The 24,666-nt window shown below is 44.4% G+C and overlaps 1 protein-coding gene across 2 annotated transcripts; it reads right to left on the bottom strand.

Annotated features, from left to right (window-relative positions):
• Nucleotides 1-1,017: 1,017 nt before the first annotated feature.
• si:cabz01101003.1 (ubiquitin carboxyl-terminal hydrolase CYLD) lies at nucleotides 1,018-19,378 on the bottom strand. 2 transcript variants are annotated; one of them, XM_059012466.1, is made up of 18 exons: nucleotides 19,343-19,378; nucleotides 15,570-15,836; nucleotides 14,797-15,072; nucleotides 13,744-14,016; nucleotides 13,466-13,571; nucleotides 13,335-13,385; nucleotides 12,321-12,410; nucleotides 11,463-11,782; nucleotides 9,704-9,869; nucleotides 7,601-7,742; nucleotides 7,246-7,368; nucleotides 6,068-6,159; nucleotides 5,885-5,948; nucleotides 5,180-5,312; nucleotides 4,512-4,620; nucleotides 3,988-4,106; nucleotides 3,420-3,639; nucleotides 1,018-3,005 (listed from the first exon to the last, which is right to left on the bottom strand). In XM_059012466.1, exons 2-18 carry the CDS (start codon nucleotides 15,768-15,770, stop codon nucleotides 2,821-2,823), a joined length of 2,670 nt encoding a protein of 889 aa, XP_058868449.1. In that variant the 5' UTR covers nucleotides 15,771-15,836; nucleotides 19,343-19,378; the 3' UTR covers nucleotides 1,018-2,820. The 2 variants fall into 2 exon arrangements, with proteins under 2 accessions (XP_058868449.1, XP_033853826.3); XM_033997935.3 differs by lacking the exon at nucleotides 19,343-19,378 and adding an exon at nucleotides 18,306-18,542.
• Nucleotides 19,379-24,666: the final 5,288 nt, after the last annotated feature.

The raw sequence follows: 24,666 nt of genomic DNA, 5'->3' as shown, positions 1-24,666 counted from the left end.
GGTACCATTACTAATTGGAAAATAAATCAAATAAACTAAACTAAAGATAACACATGTTTATTTAATTTCTTTCTTTCTTTTTAAGCATCTTGATGGTGTTGATGTCATTCACTTCTTTTTGTCGTCTGGTTTATATTTTAACCATTTCATTTTATGAATATGGTGTTTCCCCTAAATAATCAAAAGATGAATCACATCCTGTTTCATGTCACGCGCCTTTGAAAAATAAAACTAAATATCAACACCATCAAATCTCATTTGTTTACCAAACATTCTTAGTCAATAATGCTGCATAGCAATATAAATAAATAAAAATTAAAAAAAAAACCTTGTGAACACATTGACAAAATAGATTAAGCACAGTTTCTCTTTCAGTATTACAGAATATACAATTATAATCTATGTATATTTGAACCCTAGCCCAGACACTTTTTGTAGGGTAGATCCTATGAAAAATAAGACACTTCTTTAACCTCACTTATGAGACAATCCCTATTCAGACTTTCCCTTTTCAGTCTTCCAGCAAATATTAAAGCCATTTTGCGTCATTGTTTCTCAGTGTTATTGTCCTTCAGTTTTCTAATGTATGGGCTGTTGCCCGAGTGTCCATCTGTGCGCTCGGGACGTTGGTTAAATTGGGCCTTGCCGTAGAAAGTTATTTTCCTCCTTATTTCGGATGTCTTTGTTGGTTGATATGCAAATGAGTTATTTCTTGTTTCTTATTCCAAGTATAATCCACATTTACAGTTGCAACCAGATTAATCCACCCATGAGCCATTTTAGTACGAAAAAATACCCACGTCAAAAACTCCCTTCCTCTCAGGCTGCCGTCCTGCACAGTCCTTTTCAGAAAAAGGTGTAGTTTAATATAATCCATCATAACATCATACAAGTTCTGAGTATTATTATGATAATTATTATATTTCACAGTCATTATTTTCCCCCGGACAAATATCATTTTTTGTTCAAGAAAGAAAAATGATTTTTTCATAAAAACACTTTATTTTTTGTAAAAAAAAAAAATTAAATTTAAACAAATCCTTAACTTATTTATTGAAATAAAATAAATTCACAATAAAAACATTGCATAAAACTGCACTGTGGCAGGGTGCCCCTGTGCGTACTTTGCGTTTTATGTTGTATGTGGCGTGTTATTGTTGGTGCACGGGGTATAAAGTGGGCTATGTAGCACGGGTGATTTAAAATGTAGATTTGTATTTAGGCGCGGGGATTGCATTAATCACTTCACATGCAGATCAAATGTGTATTAGTATGGGGGGCACAGGGATTGTGCAAATTAGTTCACGAGCTGTGATTCAAGTGAATCAGCAATTGAGTCGCGGCACAGCTGTGTATATAGAGGCATGAATCGCTCACTCGGGTTGGTGTTTAGAGAGAAAGCGCGGGAGAGAACGAAGTGTAAAATAACAATTGCTCTCTCGCTGGAGGACCAGCACGATACTTGTTATGGGTTAGCTGGCTGGGCTTTTTTTTGTCTGTTTGACCATCGTGCTGTTTTGTTTGTTCTATTTTTTGTTTTTTTAAAATAAATTTGGAATCGCCAATTTCTTCTTTTTTTTTGCCCCATTTTCTCCCCAATTTGAAATACCGTCCGCTTCTTTTCACTCTGCAGGCCCGCCATGCAGCCACCTCAGAGCTCCAGTGTCGGAGGACCACGCAGCTCTGGGCCGCTTACAGGCAGGGCAGCAGCCGCACCGGCCCGTCTACAGGGGTCGCTGGTGCGCAGTGAGCTGAGGACACCCTGACCGACCTAAGCATTCGCCACTCCAGGCGGCGCTCAGTCAGTTGTGTGCCGGCCCTGGGAACTCCCGTCCACGGACGGCAGTGGAATAGCCTGGACCCGAACCGGAGGTTTGTTCAGCGTTTTGTTTTCTCGTTATTTTCAATAAACTCGTGCATCAGCGCTTCCATACCACAGTAGGAGCCATCGTGTCACATACACTTATATCCATTTTCAAAAGCACTTATTTTTTTATTTAAAACAGCACTGCATTCATAATATAAAAACTATTGACAAATATATTTTAAAAATGTGACATTCAGTATTATAATGATTCTTTCTTCATATCATCGTTTATAAGTGTAATTGTCTAACACTCAACCCATCTTAGCATACATTGTGTAAAGCTGCAGGCTCAGTTTAATTCCTGGCTGTCTTTCATAGTTTCGTTTATTGCGTACTTTATCAGAAAGACAGAGATTGCTGGCAGTCCAGTTTGTTTACATCCTCAAAGACAGGTCGTTTTTTTTTCTTCAGCTGTAAGGGCACAAGCCCCTCCCCCTTGAACCACTACGTCATCACTGTGTCAGCCTAATAGAACAGAACGGAATATAATGGAATAGAAGGAATGGAATGCGGAAGGCTGTTCAGAGCCCAGCAGTTAGGATTCTCCAGACGAGCTCAGAGCAGCTCAGCCGGGTAAAGGTAGATTTAGAGAAAAACAAACTCAATACTGAGACAGGACCCAGAAGCATGGATTGCAAACACCACATATTAGCAATAGAAGCAATTCAAATGCCATTTACTATTTTACCCTTCTTTGTGATTGTAGCAAACACAATAGTTCCATACGTTTATTCTATTGGTCTCAAATGTGCAGTTTTGAAAGAAACACATGTTTTAGCACACATGTATTTACATGTTTTTATAATGAAAATGCATGTTATTCTAGAACATGTGTTTATTTCAAAACTACACATTTGAAACATATGCAGCTCATGGAAGTGCAGAAAGATTTATGGAATTATTTTGTCAGCTACAATCACTTTAAGGGAATTAAAGCTGCAGAGGCCGGTGGCTCACTTGTAGAGGCTGAGAGATGGGCTGTGGTAGAGACACATGTACGCATCACAGAGCAATCTCCTGGCACAACCCTGAATGGATTTTGAATCAAAATCTCTCAGCTGCAATGCAGACATCTGCAGAAAGGGGGCGACCTCTGGACATGGGGAGACTTGGGGAATGTTGAAACCATTCTCTCCTCCTGAAAAAACAAGAATAAGATGAATAATAGTAACAATATTAATTACTTCTGATTATTAATTTTAGTACTGGACTGGACTGGACTGCAATGGATTAGCAGCAGTGTGAATTGGTTCACACCATCAATTCATTGGGATCCCATTCTGCCAATGGCAGCCTCATGCCGTTGTAGCTGCCCTATACTACCATCTCTCATTAGAATAATACAGAACAATTGCATTGCCATTGCAGTACACCGTCTGTCTGCATTGCCATTGAAGATCATTTGGAAAGGGTATAATTAGCACACTGTGGTCCCATTCTACCAGCCTCCCATTGCAGCTACCCTATAATTGTGCTACTATTGCTCCTTAGTATAATACAGAACCATTACTTTATTGCCACTGTTTCACCGCTGTATGCGTTTAACCCTTACCTTCCCGGTCTGCCATACTGTCAAAGAAGAGCCAGTCGGTCACCTTCTCCCCGTACTTTACGAAGCTGACATAGTGACTGGTCTCAATACACAGCACAGCGTACAAATCAAGAGTCTCACGTGGCATCGCACGAGACTCCTCCCCACCCACAGGCCACTCCCCCTCCGGAGCACGCACCCGCTGAGGACTGTGGGACAGCCTTTGCCTGTGCCGGTGGACCTAAAACAAGACAGAAAACAAAATTAGAAGTCAGCTACAGCATATCCAACTATGTGAAGTTTTTATTTAGTGCCATTGCTGTGTGCTGGGCAGAGCCTCACTGTACTGTACTGTACACAGTGCAATGCTGGCAGGACCACACTATATAACACTAATATAAAACCCTGTACAGAACTGCAGCAGCTACCCAACATGGTGTCTGTAAAGCTGTAATCTCATGTGCTCGTGTGTTTCTCTCAAAACTGAACTTTGAGACCTGTGTAGCTGATGGAAGTGCAGGACAGGAAAGATTCATGAGATTATTTTCGTAGATGCAATTACTTTAAATACTGTTCCAATGTGTCTTACCTGTTTACTACAGGTGGCACAGAACTGCTTGATTCTCCCAGGAGTGATGTCTGTCTCTTCATAGCACTCCTTACACTCCAGCAATGCCAGCCCCTGACAAAGAGAACATTCGCGAGGGGCTGCGGAAAAATCAGAACCAGTCACGCAGAACCAAATGCAACAGACATGCTTGAAAGCAGATTTAGGAAGAGAATTTGAGCCAGCTAGTGATCTGCCACTGTGGATCAAGTTTGTTTTGCTGCCACTAGATGGCGGTGGCTCTTCTATAAAGACTGGCACACATCTATGGCTATACATCTATAGAACTGAAGAGCAGCTCCTGAACTCACAGTCAACACAGATTGAGCAAAACATTAAAACTTGTACTCTTTCCCTACAAAATATATGAATGAATGCATGACTATATTGATTCAAATGTTTTGAACGAGAAATGGTACTGCACTGGGTTAAGTGTGCTGTGTAGTGAGATGATTTCTAGATCTATTTTCTTCAAATCACTTCAAAACACAGAAGTGCAGACTTACTGTTATCCAGCAGGTCTGTGATGTCGAGCTGTAAGGAAGGGAGAATCGCGCTGAACATTTTATAATCCTTTCCAAATCGAGGCATCTGAATTATGAGACACGAAGGAGCCTGCGGGATTGGCAGAGATGAAATATTACTACAGTGTGTATAAACAAGAATTATCAGTGCTGTGCTCCCCGGTCATTCCCTTTAACTGTTTGTCTGCAGGTAATAATTAAAACAAATCAGCTGCCTTTCTCTCATTGCCCTCGTCTATACAAATCAAAGCCAATGAATGCCTGCTTCTGTTCTGACTACCGATGTGCATGCTGGGAGATGTAGTTGTTTGTTGAGTTTAAACAGAGGTTCAAACTAGGACTACAATCCCACAATGCACTGCAGATATGACGCAGTTCTAAGGAAACTAGCAAAATCACAATGATTTTATATCAAACATATAAATGACTTTATATCAAACATATAATCACAGATACAGGTTTTATATTAAATCACACTGATCAGTGCTCAATAATTGCGTAGATGAGGGCAAACCAGGGAACGTTTGATTTTGTGTTGTTTGTGTTACCCAACAACTTGAAACGTGGTGAAGGGAATAACTCTGAGTACTTGCACAGCCCTGTGTAATATTTTAATTATCATAATATTTGAGGAAGGCAAACAAACTGACCTCACTGAATTTGAGGTCGGAGTGGACGAAAGACCATTCTAGAAGCTGCTGGACAGAAGGAATTCGAACCCTTGTCTCTCTTTCTGGAAACAGCTGATAGAAATAACAGTCTTGGGGTTTCTGGCCACCTGACCTGGTGGGAAAAAAAAAGGACTTCCTAAGTCATTTCACCTCAGCCATTGCTTCTGGGTCATGTTACTGGCTGGAATCATGTCAGTCAAAAGGGGAAGTAGCTGATTGGTTAATGGCAGGAAAGCAGCCCTGAAAGGGGAGGTGACCAAGGAAGTACAACACTGCCTGAATGCAGCTTTAATGAAACTAAATGTTAGAATGTAGTAAACTGGATTGTGGGATGCTGTCTGTCTGTCTGTCTGTCTGTCTGTCTGCAGCTTCAATGACACTAAACTTTTTTGACCTGAAAAAAGAAACAAGGACCAGGGGTCACAAATGGAGACTAGATAAAGGGGCATTCAGAACAGAAAATAGGAGGCACTTTTTTACACAGAATTATGAGGGTCTGGAACCAACTCCCCAGTAATGTTGTTGAAGCTGACACCCTGGGATCCTTCAAGAAGCTGCTTGATGAGATTCTGGGATCAATAAACTACTAACAACCAAACGAGCAAGACGGGCCGAATGGCCTCCTCTCGTTTGTAAACTTTCTTATGTTCTTATGTTCTAAACACACTGCAGCTTTAATCGTACCTGATTTTTAAAAGTGGTTCAACTTTGAGGACTTGGAACAGTTTGTTGAGAAATTCTTCAGGGTCTGAAAAGAATAAAAAGAAAATTGCAAAAATCGCTCAGAATGATTGCAAACATCAAAAAAAAACCTAAGGGGGCATTAAGAAAAAAAGAAGAAAATTGAATTAAGAATTTTAAAAAGACCTTTTTCTTCGCTCGTGAATCCGGAAGATTTCCCTGCAGCTTCTAGAATTTTCCGAAGAGCCATTATTTTGGTGGCGCACACGTAACCATGTCTAGAAAAGAAACGAAGGCATCAAGAACACTTTACTATACACAGCAATATAATACATTCAAGAACACTTTAGTGTTCGAATGTGTGGACTCTTCGTGAAATACACCACAGCCCATGCTTGTGGATATGATTACACGGAGGCTCATTTGTGCAGGACTGACCCAGATCCCAGATCCGGTACCCTTTTTTCGGGCGAGAAATGATGCAGATGATCTGGTTACCTTTGCACTTCCTGGGTCACCCCAGCAGTGTCTTCTGGGTCACTGGCTTAAAGCACGTCATTCAGTAAGGGAAGCAGCTGATTGGTTAATGACAGGAAAGACTGAAGGGGTGGGGACAATTTCACCCTCCAGGTGATCAAGGAAATGCAACACTGTGCTGTGATCTCTATTAACAGCCTGTCTCAGTGCAGTGCTGTGATCTCTATTAACAGCCTGTCTCAGTGCAGTGCTGTGATCTCTATTAACAGCCTGTCTCAGTGCAGTGCTGTGATCTCTGTTAACAGCCTGTCTCAGTGCAGTGCTGTGATCTCTGTTAACAGCCTGTCTCAGTGCAGTGCTGTGATCTCTATTAACAGCCTGTCTCAGTGCAGTGCTGTGATCTCTGTTAACAGCCTGTCTCAGTGCAGTGCTGTGATCTCTGTTAACAGCCTGTCTCAGTGCAGTGCTGTGATCTCTATTAACAGCCTGTCTTAGTGCAGTGCTGTGATCTCTATTAACAGCCTGTCTCAGTGCAGTGCTGTGATCTCTATTAACAGCCTGTCTCAGTGCAGTGCTGTGATCTCTATTAACAGCCTGTCTCAGTGCAGTGCTGTGATCTCTATTAACAGCCTGTCTCAGTGCAGTGCTGTGATCTCTGTTAACAGCCTGTCTCAGTGCAGTGCTGTGATCTCTGTTAACAGCCTGTCTCAGTGCAGTGCTGTGATCTCTATTAACAGCCTGTCTCAGTGCAGTGCTGTGATCTCTGTTAACAGCCTGTCTCAGTGCAGTGCTGTGATCTCTATTAACAGCCTGTCTCAGTGCAGTGCTGTGATCTCTGTTAACAGCCTGTCTCAGTGCAGTGCTGTGATCTCTATCTCTTTGCTCACTTTCTCAGGGGATTGACGATCTCGCTCCGCAGCAGGGCCCTCGTTTCCCGGTACAGTTCGCCATCGTTCTTCCCTTTGGGGCGCAGGAGCACCGTGTCCAGAACTGAGCTGAATGAAAAGAGACTGAGAGAGAGAGAGAGAGAGAGAGAGAGAGAGAGAGAGAGAGAGAGAGAGAGAGAGAGAAGTAGAAAAAAGAAAACAAAGAATGAAAAGAAAGAAAAAGAAAGAAAGAAAGAAAGAAAGATCACAGTTGCCATCTTTGCACATGAACAAATCATAACTGATATCTCTAAGCATGTTAGACACAGAGGCAGCAAAAAAAAAAAAAGAATGGGTCATTTATTTATTTTTTTACCAGAATAGAGTAGCGTCGAGGTAGCAGGAGTTACAGTTGCCCTGTATCCCTCTCTTCCAACCAATGAATCGTTCCTTCGCTTCTTCTCCGAATGTGGGGGGCGTGTGATCTTCAACGACCTCGCTAGTCCACTCAGCAAAAGCTGAAACACAAGAGACGGACCCTGACAGTGACTGAAACACAAGAGACGGACCCTGACAGTGACTGAAACACAAGAGACTGACCCTGACAGTGACCGAAACTCAAGAGACTGACCCTGACAGTGACCGAAACACAAGAGACTGACCCTGACAGTGACCGAAACACAAGAGACTGACCCTGACAGTGACCGAAACTCAAGAGACTGACCCTGACAGTGACCGAAACACAAGAGACGGACCCTGACAGTGACCGAAACACAAGAGACTGACCCTGACAGTGACCGAAACACGAGACGGACCCTGACAGTGACCGAAACACAAGAGACGGACCCTGACAGTGACCGAAACACAAGAGACGGACCCTGACAGTGACCGAAACACAAGAGACGGACCCTGACAGTGACCGAAACACAAGAGACGGACCCTGACAGTGACCGAAACACAAGAGACGGACCCTGACAGTGACCGAAACACAAGAGACTGACCCTGACAGTGACCGAAACACAAGAGACTGACCCTGACAGTGACCGAAACACAAGAGACTGACCCTGACAGTGACCGAAACACAAGAGACTGACCCTGACAGTGACCGAAACACAAGAGACTGACCCTGGCAGTGACCGAAACACAAGAGACTGACCCTGACAGTGACCGAAACACAAGAGACGGACCCTGGCAGTGACCGAAACACAAGAGACTGACCCTGACAGTGACCGAAACACAACAGACGGACCCTGGCAGTGACCGAAACACAAGAGACGGACCCTGGCAGTGACCGAAACACAAGAGACGGACCCTGGCAGTGACCGAAACACAAGAGACTGACCCTGACAGTGACCGAAACACAAGAGACTGACCCTGACAGTGACCGAAACACAAGAGACGGACCCTGACAGTGACCGAAACACAAGAGACGGACCCTGGCAGTGACCGAAACACAAGAGACGGACCCTGACAGTGACCGAAACACAAGAGACTGACCCTGACAGTGACCGAAACACAAGAGACTGACCCTGGCAGTGACCGAAACACAAGAGACTGACCCTGACAGTGACCGAAACACAAGAGACGGACCCTGGCAGTGACCGAAACACAAGAGACTGACCCTGGCAGTGACCGAAACACAAGAGACTGACCCTGACAGTGACCGAAACACAAGAGACGGACCCTGACAGTGACCGAAACACAAGAGACGGACCCTGACAGTGACCGAAACACAAGAGACTGACCCTGACAGTGACCGAAACACAAGAGACTGACCCTGACAGTGACCGAAACACAAGAGACGGACCCTGACAGTGACCGAAACACAAGAGCCTGACCCTGACAGTGACCGAAACACAAGAGACGGACCCTGACAGTGACCGAAACACAAGAGACGGACCCTGACAGTGACCGAAACACAAGAGACGGACCCTGACAGTGACTGTAGCTCCATTGCTGTGTTCTTCCATTCACTACACAGATTTAAATGTGCAGTTTTGAAAGAAACACATGTCACAGCAAACATGTATTTTCATTGTACTCCACTAGGTTAGAAATCTGTTAGCACTAGCCATACTTTTTAGTTAATGTTGCACTTCCTGGGTCACCTGGAGGGTGGAATTGTCCCACCCCTTCAATCTTTCCTTTCATCAACCAATCAGCTGCTTCTCCTATTGAATGACGTGCTTTCAGCCAGTGACCCAGAAAACACTGCTGGGGTGACCCAGGAAGTGCAAGTTTGAGCGATATCCTGAGAAAAAGGCAACTGAGAAATTTGTTACCACAGTGCAGTACCACAGGGTTAAATGAAATCCATGTGAGCTACAATAACATGTGTTTCTTTTTTACGAACTGTACATTTGTAGCGAATGCAAATGCAAAATGGGTCACATCCACTGAGAAAGACTTCTAGTGGAAATGTGTGTCATTGAATTTATTACGTTTCTAAATATAATAGAATTATTTTTTGAATGCTCACCTATCGAGTTGCAGCGCTGGATCTGATTGGCTGGGAATTGGTGGGCGGGGAATCTAGAATCTGAGCGGCAGTTTTTCAGTTTGACGAAGAGACCTTTGTTTGGGGTGCAATGAAAGTATCGCTCCCCAAGATAGGTACCGTCAGTGCCTGCTGGCAGGAAATCATCCTGAGAGACGAGGAACAAGAAACATAAAAAGCAAGGCTGTTTACTTGAATTTACATGAACAGAAGGAACTATTACTTAGTTAATAAGATGTGCTGTTATTATTATTATTACTATTATTATTTAGTCATTTAGCTTTTATCCAAAGCGACTTACAGAGACTATGGGATGATTTGTTAACGATGCATGTGTGACTCCCCCTGCACACCACGCGGCCGTGCCTTCACCAGGGGAGACCCTCGGGGACCCCTGCGCCCCCCTGACTGTGTGACTCCCCCTGCACACCACGCGGCCGTGCCTTTACCAGGGGAGACCCTCGGGGACCCCTGCGCTCCCCTGACTGTGTGACTCCCCCCTGCACACCCCGCGGCCGTGCCTTTACCAGGGGAGACCCTCGGGGACCCCTGCGCCCCCCTGACTGTGTGACTCCCCCCTGCACACCCCGCGGCCGTGCCTTTACCAGGGGAGACCCTCGGGGACCCCTGCGCCCCCCTGACTGTGTGACTCCCCCTGCACACCACGCGGCCGTGCCTTTACCAGGGGAGACCCTCGGGGACCCCTGCGCCCCCCTGACTGTGTGACTCCCCCCTGCACACCCCGCGGCCGTGCCTTTACCAGGGGAGACCCTCGGGGACCCCTGCGCCCCCCTGACTGTGTGACTCCCCCTGCACACCACGCGGCCGTGCCTTTACCAGGGGAGACCCTCGGGGACCCCTGCGCCCCCCTGACTGTGTGACTCCCCCTGCACACCACGCGGCCGTGCCTTTACCAGGGGAGACCCTCGGGGACCCCTGCGCTCCCCTGACTGTGTGACTCCCCCTGCACACCACGCAGGCCGTGCCTTCACCAGGGGAGACCCTCGGGGACCCCTGCGCCCCCCTGACTGTGTGACTCCCCCTGCACACCACGCGGCCGTGCCTTCACCAGGGGAGACCCTCGGAGACCCCTGCGCCCCCCTGACTGTGTGACTCCCCCTGCACACCACGCGGCCGTGCCTTCACCAGGGGAGACCCTCGGGGACCCCTGCGCCCCCCTGACTGTGTGACTCCCCCTGCACACCACGCGGCCGTGCCTTCACCAGGGGAGACCCTCGGAGACCCCTGCGCCCCCCTGACTGTGTGACTCCCCCTGCACACCACGCGGCCGTGCCTTCACCAGGGGAGACCCTCGGGGACCCCTGCGCCCCCCTGACTGTGTGACTCCCCCCTGCACACCACGCGGCCGTGCCTTCACCAGGGGAGACCCTCGGGGACCCCTGCGCCCCCCTGACTGTGTGACTCCCCCTGCACACCACGCGGCCGTGCCTTCACCAGGGGAGACCCTCGGGGACCCCTGCACTCCCCTGACTGTGTGACTCCCCCCTGCACACCACGCGGCCGTGCCTTTACCAGGGGAGACCCTCAGAGACCCCTGTGCTCACTTGACTGTGTGACTCCCCCTGCACACCACGCGGCCGTGCCTTCACCAGGGGAGACCCTCAGAGACCCCTGTGCTCACTTGACTGTGTGACCCCCTGCACACCATGCGAGACCCTCGGAGGCCCTGAAAAAACCTTTTTACTGTAAAAAAAACAACTAATTCCAATTGGAAATTTACCAGTTCTAGTCCTGCTATTGGATCTGGATAGCCTGTTATTTTCCCAATCCATCGAATTACACCATATAAGGGAGGGTCATTGACTTGAACCATGGAATTAACCTCCAGACCTGGTCCCTCCCATTCAGACTGTTTGCCCTGGTGATCTGGGCGGGACATGTGAGTGTGGGAAGGAGAGGATTGGCTGGTCTGAGGAACTGGGGGAGAAGCCTGTGTGTTTTCATCCAATCGCAGGGGTTCTGGGAGGTGGTGACGCACAGGCACTGTTCTGGGAACTCTAGAGGGGTCCTCTGAAGGACCCGAGTAGTCCCCACTTCTACCTGTATGAAAAAAACACAAATTCTTAAAAATGTTGACATTTTTGCAAAACCAGGACATGCCTAAATTATACTTCAAATCTAATATTCTTTCTAAAAAAAAAAATGTCAGTAACATCTGTCTCTCTCAATGGCTGTAAATTGAAAATGATGACGAAAAGTTTAATGAAAATTGGATAAGTGATATTTAAGAGCTAGATTAGGCTAACAAATTCAGTGTTAGTATCATGATTTATTACAATGAATGATCTATAATATGTGGAATAACTTCCACATGTAAAAGATGTGACATACAGACAGATGCATGGACAGACAGGGAGACACCCAACTATATCTCCAGAATCTGAAATTCAGAATAACTTGCGCTAAATAATATTAACACCAGGTTTCATGGCAATGGGATAAGAGGTTCTCCAGATGAGGGTTGTAATGTGTGCAGTGTGACATGCGTACGCACCACCGCCTGCACTGTATCGCCTCTGCAGAGATAAGATCACCGACAGAAATGCGTACTGCTAATTGTAATCAATGTAAAACCCACCTGTCCTTTCTGAAGCTTCCTTCTTAGTTGGATGCTCTTTCTTGCCGACGTACCACTTTGTACTTCCAGATTCGATCTCAGGACTGTGGTCTGCAATAAACACAGCAACATTATTCATTAAAAAGGTGCCCAATTATTTGACCCCTGATTTCTTCCCAATTTATCCAATTACGTTCCCTCTCTGCAGCTACTCCTCACAACAGCTCAGGAGAGCTGAAGGTAGGCGGGCGTCCTTCGATCCCCAAGCCAGTCGCCTCTTTACCCCAGGAGCTCCAACGTGCATACGAGCTGCCGCCCCCTGGAGGATAAAGGCCAGCTCTGCAGTTTGAGCTCACTTAGCCAGTAGGGGCCGCTGTAGCTCAGTGAGGACAACGGTATCTTTGTGTCACATAGCGACAGAGCCAAGGCTCCCTGTGGAATCCCCAGCTACGGAGGTCTAGAGGTTCTGCTAAGATTATTCAATGCCCTTGTTAGACCCCACTTAGAATACTGTGTGCAATTTTGGTCACCTCACTACAAAAAAGACATCATTGCACTTGAGAAGGTACAGAGAGAAGAGAAACTAGGCTGATCCCAGTTCTAATGACATGAGCTATGAGGTTAAAAGAATCTCTTCAGCTTAGATATAAGAAGGAAAACAATGGGACTTGATAGAAGTCTTTAAAATCCTAAATGGTCTTGATAAAGTTAACCCAGGACACTACAAGTTTAGCACAGAGAAAGTTTTTTTAGTTGAAGTAGTAGAAACACTGGAAACTTTTCTTATGTTCTTTATGTTCACGAATATTGACACAGTTCCTCAGCTTTTACAAACACTTGGGAAAAAATTACCATTAAAATCAAATATACGTTTATCATAGTGTGTGTGTCTTTCATATAGGAAAGAAGCGAGCTCTCCGATGGGGATATGCGTAGTAGATGTGCTGGATTGGGTGTGCTGGCTGTGTGTGCTTTACTAGACTGCTGGAGTTCCTTGTTGTTTTATTCGGTTTTAAATGTCCAGTAAGTTCTTACCTCTGTGTGATTTTCTGTGCAGGCGGGTGTTCTGGCTTCTCTCAGAAATAACTGAAAGAACAGAAATACATGAAGGGTGTCAGAAATTCAGGGATCCCAAGATATTCAGTGAGAATGAAAGTGAATATTACCTTTAACAACTTTACTGATGGGTAGAAGAATGCCATAGTTAGGCGACGGAAAATTACACAACTGGGTCCCTTTGAAATAACCATCCCAAGAGCCGACAGCATTATCCTGGGAATAAATCAAACACAAACACAAACACTGAGACTATGTGACCTTCAGCACTCCTTTAAATGAGGATTGAAGACATTGGACTAGTGGAAACTGTCATTGAATTGAAGACACTGAGAAAGACATCTAATACGATTATTATTATTATTATTATTATTATTATTAACATTACCAGTCTGATTCCCACGAAGACCCCCAGCTCCTCCTTGGTGGGCAGGACTCCGCAGAACGCCACGTTTCCATGCTGCTCCGTGTTCTCCATGTGGAAGTACACCCGGTTGCCAGGCGTGATGGAGCAGTCTGCTCCTCGGGACAGGACCTCCGCCTCCCCCCCACTCCGCTCCAGCCGGCTCACTGGGACGAACACGCCCCCGTTCTCCGGGCACTGGAACAGCTGGTGCCCCTTATAGGAGCCATTAGTGAAGCCGTGACCTACAGCCCAGCCCTGGGCAGAGACACACACACTGTCAAACACTTCCATGAATCTGACCCATTCTGCTACACAGCGCTCAAATGCGCAGCGTTGAAAGATAATAGGAGGCTTGGTGGTCCAGTGGTTAAAGAAAAGGGGCTTGTTACCAGGAGGTTCCCAGTTCAATCCCAGCTCAGCCACTGACTCGCAGTGTGTGACCCTGAGCAAGGCACTGAACCTCCTTGTGCTCCGTCCTTTGGAAGAGACGTAAAAACGAGGTCCTATTGTAAGTGACTCTGCAGCAGCAGTTGTGGTGCATAGTTCACCCCCTAGTCTCTGGAAGTCACTTTGGATAAAAGCGTCTGCTAAATGATTAAATAATATTAATAGTAAAGTTGTAATTTAATTTTAATACATCTGATACTATGCTAGGCTAAAGACAGTACTCAGTTTGCTTGCCTTGTCTTCCAGGAAGTCTGTTACTGCTTCACCCCAGCAGTGTCTTCTGGGTCACTGGCTGAAAGCATGTCAGTCCGGAGGGGAAGCAGCTGATTGGTTACTGACAGGAAAGACTGAAGGGGTGGGGACAATTTCACCCTCCAGATGACCCAGGAAGTGCAACACTAACTATATTTCTTGAATTCCAGTGTAGTACCAAATGTTTTAAAATCTTTGCTAAAACATCGTTCAAAACTGCATATTTGAGACCTACAGTATAGAATGGATGTGCATGGCTTATAAAATCTATGGACCTGTTTTACAGTTACGGTCACTTTAAGGCTTGCCTCTATAGTGTTTTCTGCAAACACTCACCTGTAGCTCCACTCCAAAATGAACCCCACTACTGCCCCCTGGCAGTGGACCCACGTATCGCAACACTCCCGGGGCCTTTTCCCGTGATTGGTGGAGCTGGACACGAAGCCCCGCCCCCAGGTGCAGGTTGCCCAATCGCAGCAGACGGGCGGGGTTGCTGGACAGAGCCAGCCTCTCCTGCAGGTCGGACACTGGCTGTAGAAGGGAAGCCAGGTCCTCGCTGATCTCTGTCAGTGCGCCTTTCCCAACCTTTAATACGTGGCCTGAGTCCAGCACCTAGAGGAAATGCAAACAACTACAACTCCCATCATCCCTTGCTGTTGCCACAGGTGTCGAGGCATGCTGGGAGCTGTAGTTTTTTAATTCTGATAACACAGATTTCATTCAAGCACAATCTAAAAGGGGGGATCCAAAGAACTACATCTCCCATTATCCCTTGCTGGTGCCACGGGTGCTAAGGCATGCTGGGAGCTGTAGTTTTTATTCTGTAACCTGTCCTTACAACCACTTGAACTTGTGTAAAATGATGGTTATTTCTCTAGTTTTGGAGTAAGCACAGATGAATGTTAATTGTGTAAAGAACTACAGCCCCCATCATCCCTTGCTGGTGCAGCGAGAGCTTAGGCATGCTGTGAGCTGTAGTTTTTCTACATTCTCTTGCAGTGTTTCCACTGCAGACACACACACAACTGTGAACTACAGCTGCTAAAGCAGAGGCATGCTGGGAGGTGTAGTTCTTTTCCCCTCATTCAGACAGTACCACCACTACTCACCTTAACCCACACCTGTTCAGACCGGTTGCGTTTCTGAGCCGCCACCACTTGAGGGCGCATTTCTAATGCCTCTTCCTGCCTCTGACACAGACTCCCCTGCAGGATGCGAATGGCGCCTTCCAGCTGGTCATTCGCTTTGTACTCGGTCATTACCAAGTACATTTTCGGGGGGCGCCTGGATCGATCCTGGTTATTCGCCATATTAGGGGCTGGAGAATGTGTTTTTTTCTGTCTGCCTGTTTAAAGTTCACTCCCAAAAAGTAGCACCTGCAAAACAAAAGATTTTAGTTAAAAGCAGCTTAAAAATACATTTTATTTGTTTTGTTCATAGTCCGTGTTCGATGTGACTGTGAGTTCAGGAGCTGCTCTTCAGTTCTGCATTAGACACAACTAGATCAGCCAAAGTGTCTTTATAGACGAGGCGACAGCGCCATCTGGTGCCCCGCTAGTGTATTGCCAACAAAACAAAACTTCCAACGTGTCAGATCACTAGATGTTGCTCTCAATTCTATAAAGTAGGGCTGTCAATTAATCGCATTAACGCGATTAATCTTTTTTAATGTGTGTTAATCGCATTGCTGGGTCTTGATCCTTTCGTACTTCAACCCTGGCTGTGACAGCATTGGATTGAGTGTCTGAGTGCAGTTATTGTTTAAATAGAAAGTCAGGCACTGAACCGTGTAATGAAGCAAAGAACTAAAAATGAATGGGATGTTTCTTTTTTTTTCTTTTCCATTTTGATAGCTCATTGGACAGAAAGACGCTTACTTGTCTACTGTTAAAGCGAGTTCCAGTATCACACACGAGTACATCTAGTCTGCTGCGTGCTGAACACGCCTTCATCTCTCAAAATACACTAGCAGATCTTCTGCTATAGACAACAACAATACAACGACAAATTAAACCACCCGTTTCGACAGAAATTCAGGATCGCTGCAAGCCCATGCATCAAGTCCACCCAAATCTGTGACTAAGTGAATGCCAAGTTGAAGTAAAATGACATAATTGCTATTATTATTATTATTATTATTTATATCTCTATATATATATTCTACTTCAGCAGTGGAGATGGCAACATTTGAAAATAAAAGTCTGGAGAGAAAATGACCAAATCGACTGGATGATTCGTTTGTTACTTCATCTTTGGGAAAGTCAACCAGGGAGCACTCTAATGAAGATTTGAGAGCAACGTGGGTTCAAATTGAACAGCTGTCTGTGACGTCAGACCTTTGGTCATTGGCCGTCCAACCTAAATTGGGGCTCACCCACATTTCCAAGCCTAGTTACACCACTGGAGAAGGCTGCATTTTTTCTTTTGCACGTAGTACGTAAAGCCTACCAATTTTTTATTTCTTTATTTAGCAGACGCCTTTATCCAAGGCGACTTACAGAGACTAGGGTGTGTGAACTATGCATCAGCTGCAGAGTCACTTACAACTACGTCTCACCCGAAAGACTGAGCACAAGGAGGTGAAGTGACTTGCTCAGGGTCACACAGTGAGTCAGTGGCCGAGGTGGGATTTGAACCGGGGACCTCCTGGTTACAAGCCCTTTTCTTTAACCACTGGACCTCACAGCCTCCTAACTCCAATTTTCTTGTTAGTTTGCTGTTTTTAGATACGATGACAACGTTCATTTTTTATTTTTTATGTTTTCCTCACAATTAACAGTCAATTTCCAACAAAATACTAACTTATTTCAGTCCATAATCACATTTAATATATATATATATATATATATATATATATATATATATATATATATATATATATATATATATATATACACTGTTTTCTGATCTCTGTATGCTGCTGATAAGCTTGAACAGCCTGAACCCAACAGCTCACAGTCAAAGCAACACAAAAATAACACATTACAATAAGAAGCACTCAGGATGCAAACTGCACAAAAAGGTAAGGGAGCCGTGCTGGTTATAGCAAGTGGTGTTACCAAAATGACCAGAACTAAAACTACAGCCCCCAGGGAATGATGGGAGCTGTAGTCTTTTATACAGACTACTAAAATAGGAGCAATCAGGCTCTTGCTAGACTCTGCATTGACAATAATACAGTTATTACAGGAGTTATATTATCCAGCCTGGTGTTCAGTAAATGGGTTACTTACTGATGCAGAAAAAGATACAGGAAACTGTGGGTGGACGCTATTAAAACAGGTAAGATAAGGGCACCATCTGGTGGACACTGTAAGCTACTGCGGCCAAGAACCCGCTAAATACTGTTGATATGTTGAGATATATTTTAAACCCTTTAACTAAAAAATAATTTAAAATAATGCTTTCACTTACAAAGAAAGAAGAAAGGAAGAAAAGTGACCCACAATCCTGTTCAGTTTGACTCTACAATATATAATTTTTGGCGTACAGAATATTTTCCCAGTAGAGAGAGAGAGAGAGAGAGAGAGAGAGAGAGAGGAAGGGAGGAAGGGAGAGAGAGAGGAAGGGAGGAAGGGAGAGAGAGAGGAAGAGGAAGAGAGGAAGAGAGAGAGAGAGAGAGAGAGAGGAAGGGAGGAAGGGAGAGAGAGAGAGGAAGGGAGGAAGGGAGAGAGAGAGAGGAAGGGAGGAAGGGAGAGAGGGAGGAAGGGAGAGAGAGAGGAAGAGGAAGAGAGAGAGAGAGAGAGACTTGAAAAGGGGTCGAGAAAGAACGCGTTCCAATAACGTTGTTATTCAAACACAACACAGATCAATACGACAAATAGACAATGTTAAAAACAACTTACCGACTTTAGAACCTAAAACAGCTGTGTAAAAATCATTTAAAATTAGCGGAAAACATGTAAACAACCCATTGTGGTTGTACTATCTCCGTTTATTTTATTTAATAATCATACAGTATATTTATATATATATTTCTTCTCGCCGAATTACAACCTCTTTTTTTTCATCACATGAAACATTTTTGAGAGAAACTTTTGCAAAAACCAGGAAATGTTATGATCGCTGCGAAGAGGGCCAATGAGAGTAGAGCATTTTAAAGACCTGTTCTAATCTATCCAATCAATGACGGAAATGGGCGTGTTCAGGGAATTTCCACTTTGAGTTTGGGAAACTTTCTTAAAGGGCATGGGAGCCAGCCGGGGGAAACTAGTTTAGCCGATGGAAATGAAAGAAGCGTGTTTTTTTTTCGACTAATAAATACACAATTGTTGCTTCTAACTTGGCTTCTAGCAGGAAGAATGGTTGCAGAAAGTGGAAAGTCAAAAATGCCTTTTAGCAAAATGCTTCCATGTTGGTGTTTAGTGCAGTCCTCTGTTCATGTGAATCAGCGGCCACACAGATTGTTGATGGGCTCTCGCTGTATGATATGAACACACTCAACTTCCCAATCCCAGGAGTTCGGGATTTATTTATTTATTTTTTTAAATCCTGCGATCCCATGTTTGTAATAATAATAATAATAATAATAATAATAATAATAATAATAATAATAATAATAATAATAGCGCGCTTTTGCTTTTACACGCGTAGGCTAATGCAATTAGTCACAGTGAAAAAAACACACAAGCACTGCGAGTAAAGATAAGTCGTGTCGCTCCGGCTGCAGCGTAGAACAAGTGAGTGAGTTCACTGTCGAAGCAGGGCTTGCTCAACTCAATAATACTGTTATTTAAAAACATAAACTTAGATAAAACACACTGAACATTGAAACTCCAGAAAGTCAACGTACCTAGTAAATACTACACGTTTTTAAAAGAAGCAACATCATACAATTATTATTTTTTTATTTATTTTTTTAGCCCGTAGACTGATCACTCACTGTCAGCTGCCGGCTGTATTCATAGAGTTAACCTCGCCCAACAGAAAGGAAATGTACACCCGTACGGCTGTGCTTTTATTTGAAAGGAGATTCAACATTGTTAATTCGATTGCAAAGTCGCAAAGTACGACTACAAAAAAAAAAACATTGTCAGCTGTTACAGGTTTTCTCTCGAGTACGCCCTGAGGAGAGCTCGAGTACCCCAGTTTGAAAACCGCTGGCCTAGGCGATTGTCTGCTCCTTCAAGTACACCACATTCTCTGTTGGAGTGCAACGTTTCACAGTCTGCTGGCCAGAGACTTGTTTGAGTTGATGTCATTCATGATGCCAAGGGCAAAACTCTTCTCAGGTTTGTAATGCAGCGGTTGAGGGCTGTAGATTGTTCACCAATGAACTGAATATCAATATTGCCTTCCCAAGCTAGCAAAATGGCTGGACTGTAGTCATTGATTCTGACTTCTGTACTACTCCGTGGTAGATGATAGAGTCTGCCATGAGGTTTGAGTGCTTTCCAGCCAGCAAAGTAATGTGTAACTTTCCTCAGAGGGCCATTTGGGGATGTGATAACATTCAAGATAGCAAAAAACTTGTTGTGCATGAACCGAGATGCACTGACAGGATCTCGTGCGACAAGTTCAGTGTTGGGCATGTTTGCAAACCCTGGTCCATTCACCTCCTTTATGTATTGTCCCAGGTCAGTCCAGGTCCTTCGTTAATCTGGAAAAGATTGGCCTGATGCTGCAGGTGAGAGATATATTGCTGATTCAGCCTAAATTGTGCATGGCATAACTGAAGCCGAGCTTTGACAAACTCTGCTGGATTCAAATGGGGTGTCCGTTCATCATGCATTCCATGAATTCCATGAGTGTACAAGTCTGGGAAACACAGTAGGTCTAGTTTTTTCTCGCAGTCTTCCAGAGCGTCATCCTGTATGTGTAGCATTTGTAAAGATCAGTCGCCGTGCCTTTCTTTCTTTCACTGTGTATGGGATATATTGTGTAATTGTGGTAAATGACGGCCTCTTCCTCCGGTTGAACCTTACGTAGCAAAGGTTCTTTGGGGTGAGGTTGTTCTTTGGTTGTTTCCTCCACAGTGATTTCATCGTCATCTTCTTCTTCAGTGTCAGAATGACATTGAAATGCGTTCAAGTTGTGATTAGTAAGCAAGTTGACAGTTTTGTGGCAAGATGATGTCTTTGTAGACAGGATTGAGTTCCTTCAACTTCTGTGAAGCATTGTACACTTTATTGAGATCCACAATGTCTTCCCAAACAGTTTGGGATTTTGTTGGTGCACCGCGTACCAGGATGTGCAGTTCCAAGTCATCTGGCAAGGCTTGGTTTGGCGGGGGCAGGTTGCTCAGGGTTTCCTGAAGAGGCAAGGGCAGGTGAAAGATTCGGCCATGCACTTTCTGAACCCTCTGCCGTTGAGGCAACTATTTGTTAGTGGAAACTGGAGACATTCTTGAGATGACTTGAAATGGTTTTGCACATTGAATAAGAATTTTTTCATCATCATTGAGGCATGAAATTTCAGGAGGGATCCTGGCGATGGCCATTTGGTTGAGGACACATCGGGGTGGCAGTTTGTTGGTGCAAAACTTTTGCAGGCAGTAGTGGCAGACATACTTTGCTGGTGTGTTGGTATTATCTAAGTAAATCATTCGATTCAGACACCTGTCATTTTCTGGTGTTGTTTGCATGCCAGCTATTTCAACACATTCTCTTCTGTGGCACACATTGTCACAAGAAGCGCAAGTGTGTTTTGGTGTGTAAGCTGTGTAAGTCAGAAATTGTGCATGATACTTTGTGAGAATGGATGCATCTCTCAGTAAGAGCTCTGGATGTTCCTGGGGATGCACGGCCGGTGTGTTCAAATAAGGTTTGCACAGTTCTGTCACAGTGTGCTCATCACCATCTTCCAAGGCTTTTTGCAAAGGTGTTATTCGTTCTTCACTGTCATCTTCATCTGGCAGTGGCTGGGGCTGAGCATGCTTTTGGTCTTTTTTCAGTTGCACATCAGGGAAAATCTGGCATTGGCCTTTCTCATTAATGGGAATGCAGAAGAATGCCATTATATGTGGCTTCCTAAAAGTGTGTGATGTGTGTTGACTTGGGCCACATCTCTGCTTTTTGGGAGACATTGTCCTGTACAAGTATTTGATTAAGAAGGACGTGTGTGTTGCTTTGTAGTGCAGTAAACAGACGTTGTAGGCTGTTCCGCATTTTTCAAAGAAACCTTGATGGAAAGGTCAACAAGATATATTGCTGTCATGAGTTTTGAAGCATGACTCCTGCCTTTTAAGTTTTTCACTAGTTGTGTGATGCAGTATTGTTTTCGGCGTTGGTGTCTTAAAATGCTTTTCTTTCCAGTTGTTTGTAAAGCAGGATTTCCGGTTCTGGGTTTTTATTGTAGCTTTCCCTTTGTTGAAGTCGCTTTGGCTCTGGGTTTTTATTGCAGCTTTGGCGCTCCCGTCGCCTTGCCTCTGGTGGAAGCTGTTGTTGTTGCCTTTCTGTTTGGATATGTGGGTCCTTATCGTGGTGTTGTAAAGGTTTTCGTTGTTTTGGTTCTGGGTTCTTTGGGCGACATTCCCGCTGTCGTTGTTTTTGGTCTGGCTGTGGTTTGTAATTTCCTTGCTGTTCTGTTTTAAACATTGGGGCATGATTGGATTGGTGTTGTATTGGGTCATGATTGGTGTGGTGCTGTATTGGGTCATGATTGGTGTGGTGCTGTATTGGGTCATGATTGGTGTGGTGCTGTATCAGGTCATGATTGGTATGGTGTTGTATTGGGTCATGATTGGTGTGGTGCTGTATTGAAGCATGATTGACGTGGTGCTGTATTGGGTCATGATTGGTGTGGTGCTGTATTGGGTCATGACTGGTGTGGTGCTGTATTGGGTCATGATTGGTGTGGTGCTGTATCAGGTCATGATTGGTATGGTGTTGCATTGGGTCATGATTGGTGTGGTGCTGTATTGGGTCATGATTGGTGTGGTGCTGTATTGGGTCATGATTGGTGTGGTGCTGTATTGAGGCATGATTGGTGTGGTGCTGTATTGAGGCATGATTGATGTGGTGCTGTATTGGGTCATGACTGGTGTGGTGCTGTATTGAGGCATGATTGATGTGGTGCTGTATTGGGTCATGATTGTTGTGGTGCTGTATTGGGTCATGATTGGTGTGGTGCTGTATTGGGTCATGATTGGTGTGGTGCTGTATTGGGTCATGATTGGTGTGGTGCTGTATTGGGTCATGATTGGTGTGGTGCTGTATTGGGTCATGACTGGTGTGGTGCTGTATTGGGTCATGATTGGTGTGGTGCTGTATCAGGTCATGATTGGTATGGTGTTGCATTGGGTCATGATTGGTGTGGTGCTGTATTGGGTCATGATTGGTGTGGTGCTGTATTGGGTCATGATTGGTGTGGTGCTGTATTGGGTCATGACTGGTGTGGTGCTGTATTGGGTCATGATTGGTGTGGTGCTGTATCAGGTCATGATTGGTATGGTGTTGCATTGGGTCATGATTGGTGTGGTGCTGTATTGAGGCATGATTGGTGTGGTGCTGTATTGAGGCATGATTGATGTGGTGCTGTATTGGGTCATGACTGGTGTGGTGCTGTATTGGGTCATGATTGGTGTGGTGCTGTATTGGGTCATGATTGTTGTGGTGCTGTATTGGGTCATGATTGGTGTGGTGCTGTATTGGGTCATGATTGTTGTGGTGCTGTATTGGGTCATGATTGGTGTGGTGCTGTATTGGGTCATGATTGGTGTGGTGCTGTATTGAGGCATGATTGATGTGGTGTTGTATTGGGTCATGATTGGTGTGGTGCTGTATTGGGTCATGATTGGTGTGGTGCTGTATTGAGGCATGATTGATGTGGTGCTGTAATTTAAATTTCTCTGGCTCTGGTTCTTGATAAAGTCATGATTTCTGCTGTTGTGTTTTGTGCTGTGTCTCCAAGTAATGCAAATCTGGCTGTTTGTGAATAAATGACATGTCATTTTCCTGTTGTTGAATTTGTTTGTTTAACCTCTGCCCCCAATGACGTTGTTCCTGCTGCTGTTGGGGTCTGGCCTGTGGCTCATTGCGATGCTGATTCTGCTGGGTTGTGTTACAGACAGTTGCACGACGGTATTCCTCAATGGGTGGATTTTGTTCTGAATATTTGACATTGACAGTTGCATGATAATAACTCTCAACGGGCTGTGATCGGTCTGGAGATTGCTGAAATTGTGGTTGTGTTAGATTGCATTTAAGTTATTATTATTTATTTTTTAGCAGACACCCTTATCCAGGTCGACTTACAAATGTACAATTATATCATGTTATGTTTACATACAGTTACCCATGTAACCGACCAGGTTCAAACAACGGTCATTGTTTTTTTTTTTTTTTTTTGTGCGAAATGTGCTGTTTTAAAACATAAATAAATGGTTTAATATAAATGGTGCGGATGTCAAACTGCTTGCATTCCCTGGTTTATTTTGATGTTGACCAGCATGTGTTTGAAAATGTTTTCACATTTGATGTAAGAAAGTTTCAGACTTTTGGTACTGGTACAGATGGTAATGCTAAGTGATTTAGTTTCACTGCTGCAACATGGTGAAAATAGCAAAACTGTTATATATATATATATATATATATATATATATATATATATATATATATATTTTTTTTTTAAACATTAACTGAAAAAAAGAAACAAAATTATTACACAAATTATGCACTTTAGAGGAAATATCAAAAGTAAAATAGCAGGATACTTTTGAATAGTTTTCTCTTATCATTATCAGGTTAAAAAAAAAAACTTGCTTTGCCTACAAGGAAGTCTGTTTTATGCTTTGCTTCGGAGGTCACTTCCTAGATCTTCTGGGTCACTGGCTGAAAGCATGTCAGTCAGGAGGCGAAGCAGCTGATTGGTTATTGACAGGAAAGCTTGAAGGGGTGGGGACAATTTCACCCTCCAGGTGACCCAGGAACTGCAACACTATCTGAAAGCATGGCTTTACCTCATCTAGAATATTGTGTTCAGTTCTGGTCACCTTGTTACAAAAAGGATATTGCTGCTCTAGAAAGAGTGCATAGAAGAGCAACCAGAATTATCCTGGGTTTAAAAGGCATGTCATATGCAGACAGGCTAAAAGAATTGAATCTATTCAGTCTTGAACAAAGAAGACTATGCGGTGATCTGATTCAAACATTCAAAATCCTAAAAGGAATAGACAACGTCGACCCAGGAGACTTTTTCGACCTGAAAAAAGAAACAAGGACCAGGGGTCACAAATGGAGATTAGATAAAGGGGCATTCAGAACAGAA

The sequence above is a fragment of the Acipenser ruthenus genome, chromosome 44 (genome assembly GCF_902713425.1).
Source record: "Acipenser ruthenus chromosome 44, fAciRut3.2 maternal haplotype, whole genome shotgun sequence".
Lineage (NCBI taxonomy): Eukaryota > Metazoa > Chordata > Actinopteri > Acipenseriformes > Acipenseridae > Acipenser > Acipenser ruthenus.
This window is presented reverse-complemented; position numbering and strand designations above follow the sequence as displayed.

Bases quoted from the DNA above. Each gene is read 5' to 3' on its own strand.
- si:cabz01101003.1 (XM_059012466.1), bottom strand. From the start codon at position 15,770: ATGGCGAATAACCAGGATCGATCCAGGCGCCCCCCGAAAATGTACTTG. The intron at 15,073-15,569 runs GTGAGTAGTGGT...CATTTCCTCTAG, and splicing joins CTGAACAGGTGTGGGTTAAG to GTGCTGGACTCAGGCCACGT. The intron at 3,006-3,419 runs GTAAGGGTTAAA...TTGTTTTTTCAG, and splicing joins CAGTATGGCAGACCGGGAAG to GAGGAGAGAATGGTTTCAAC.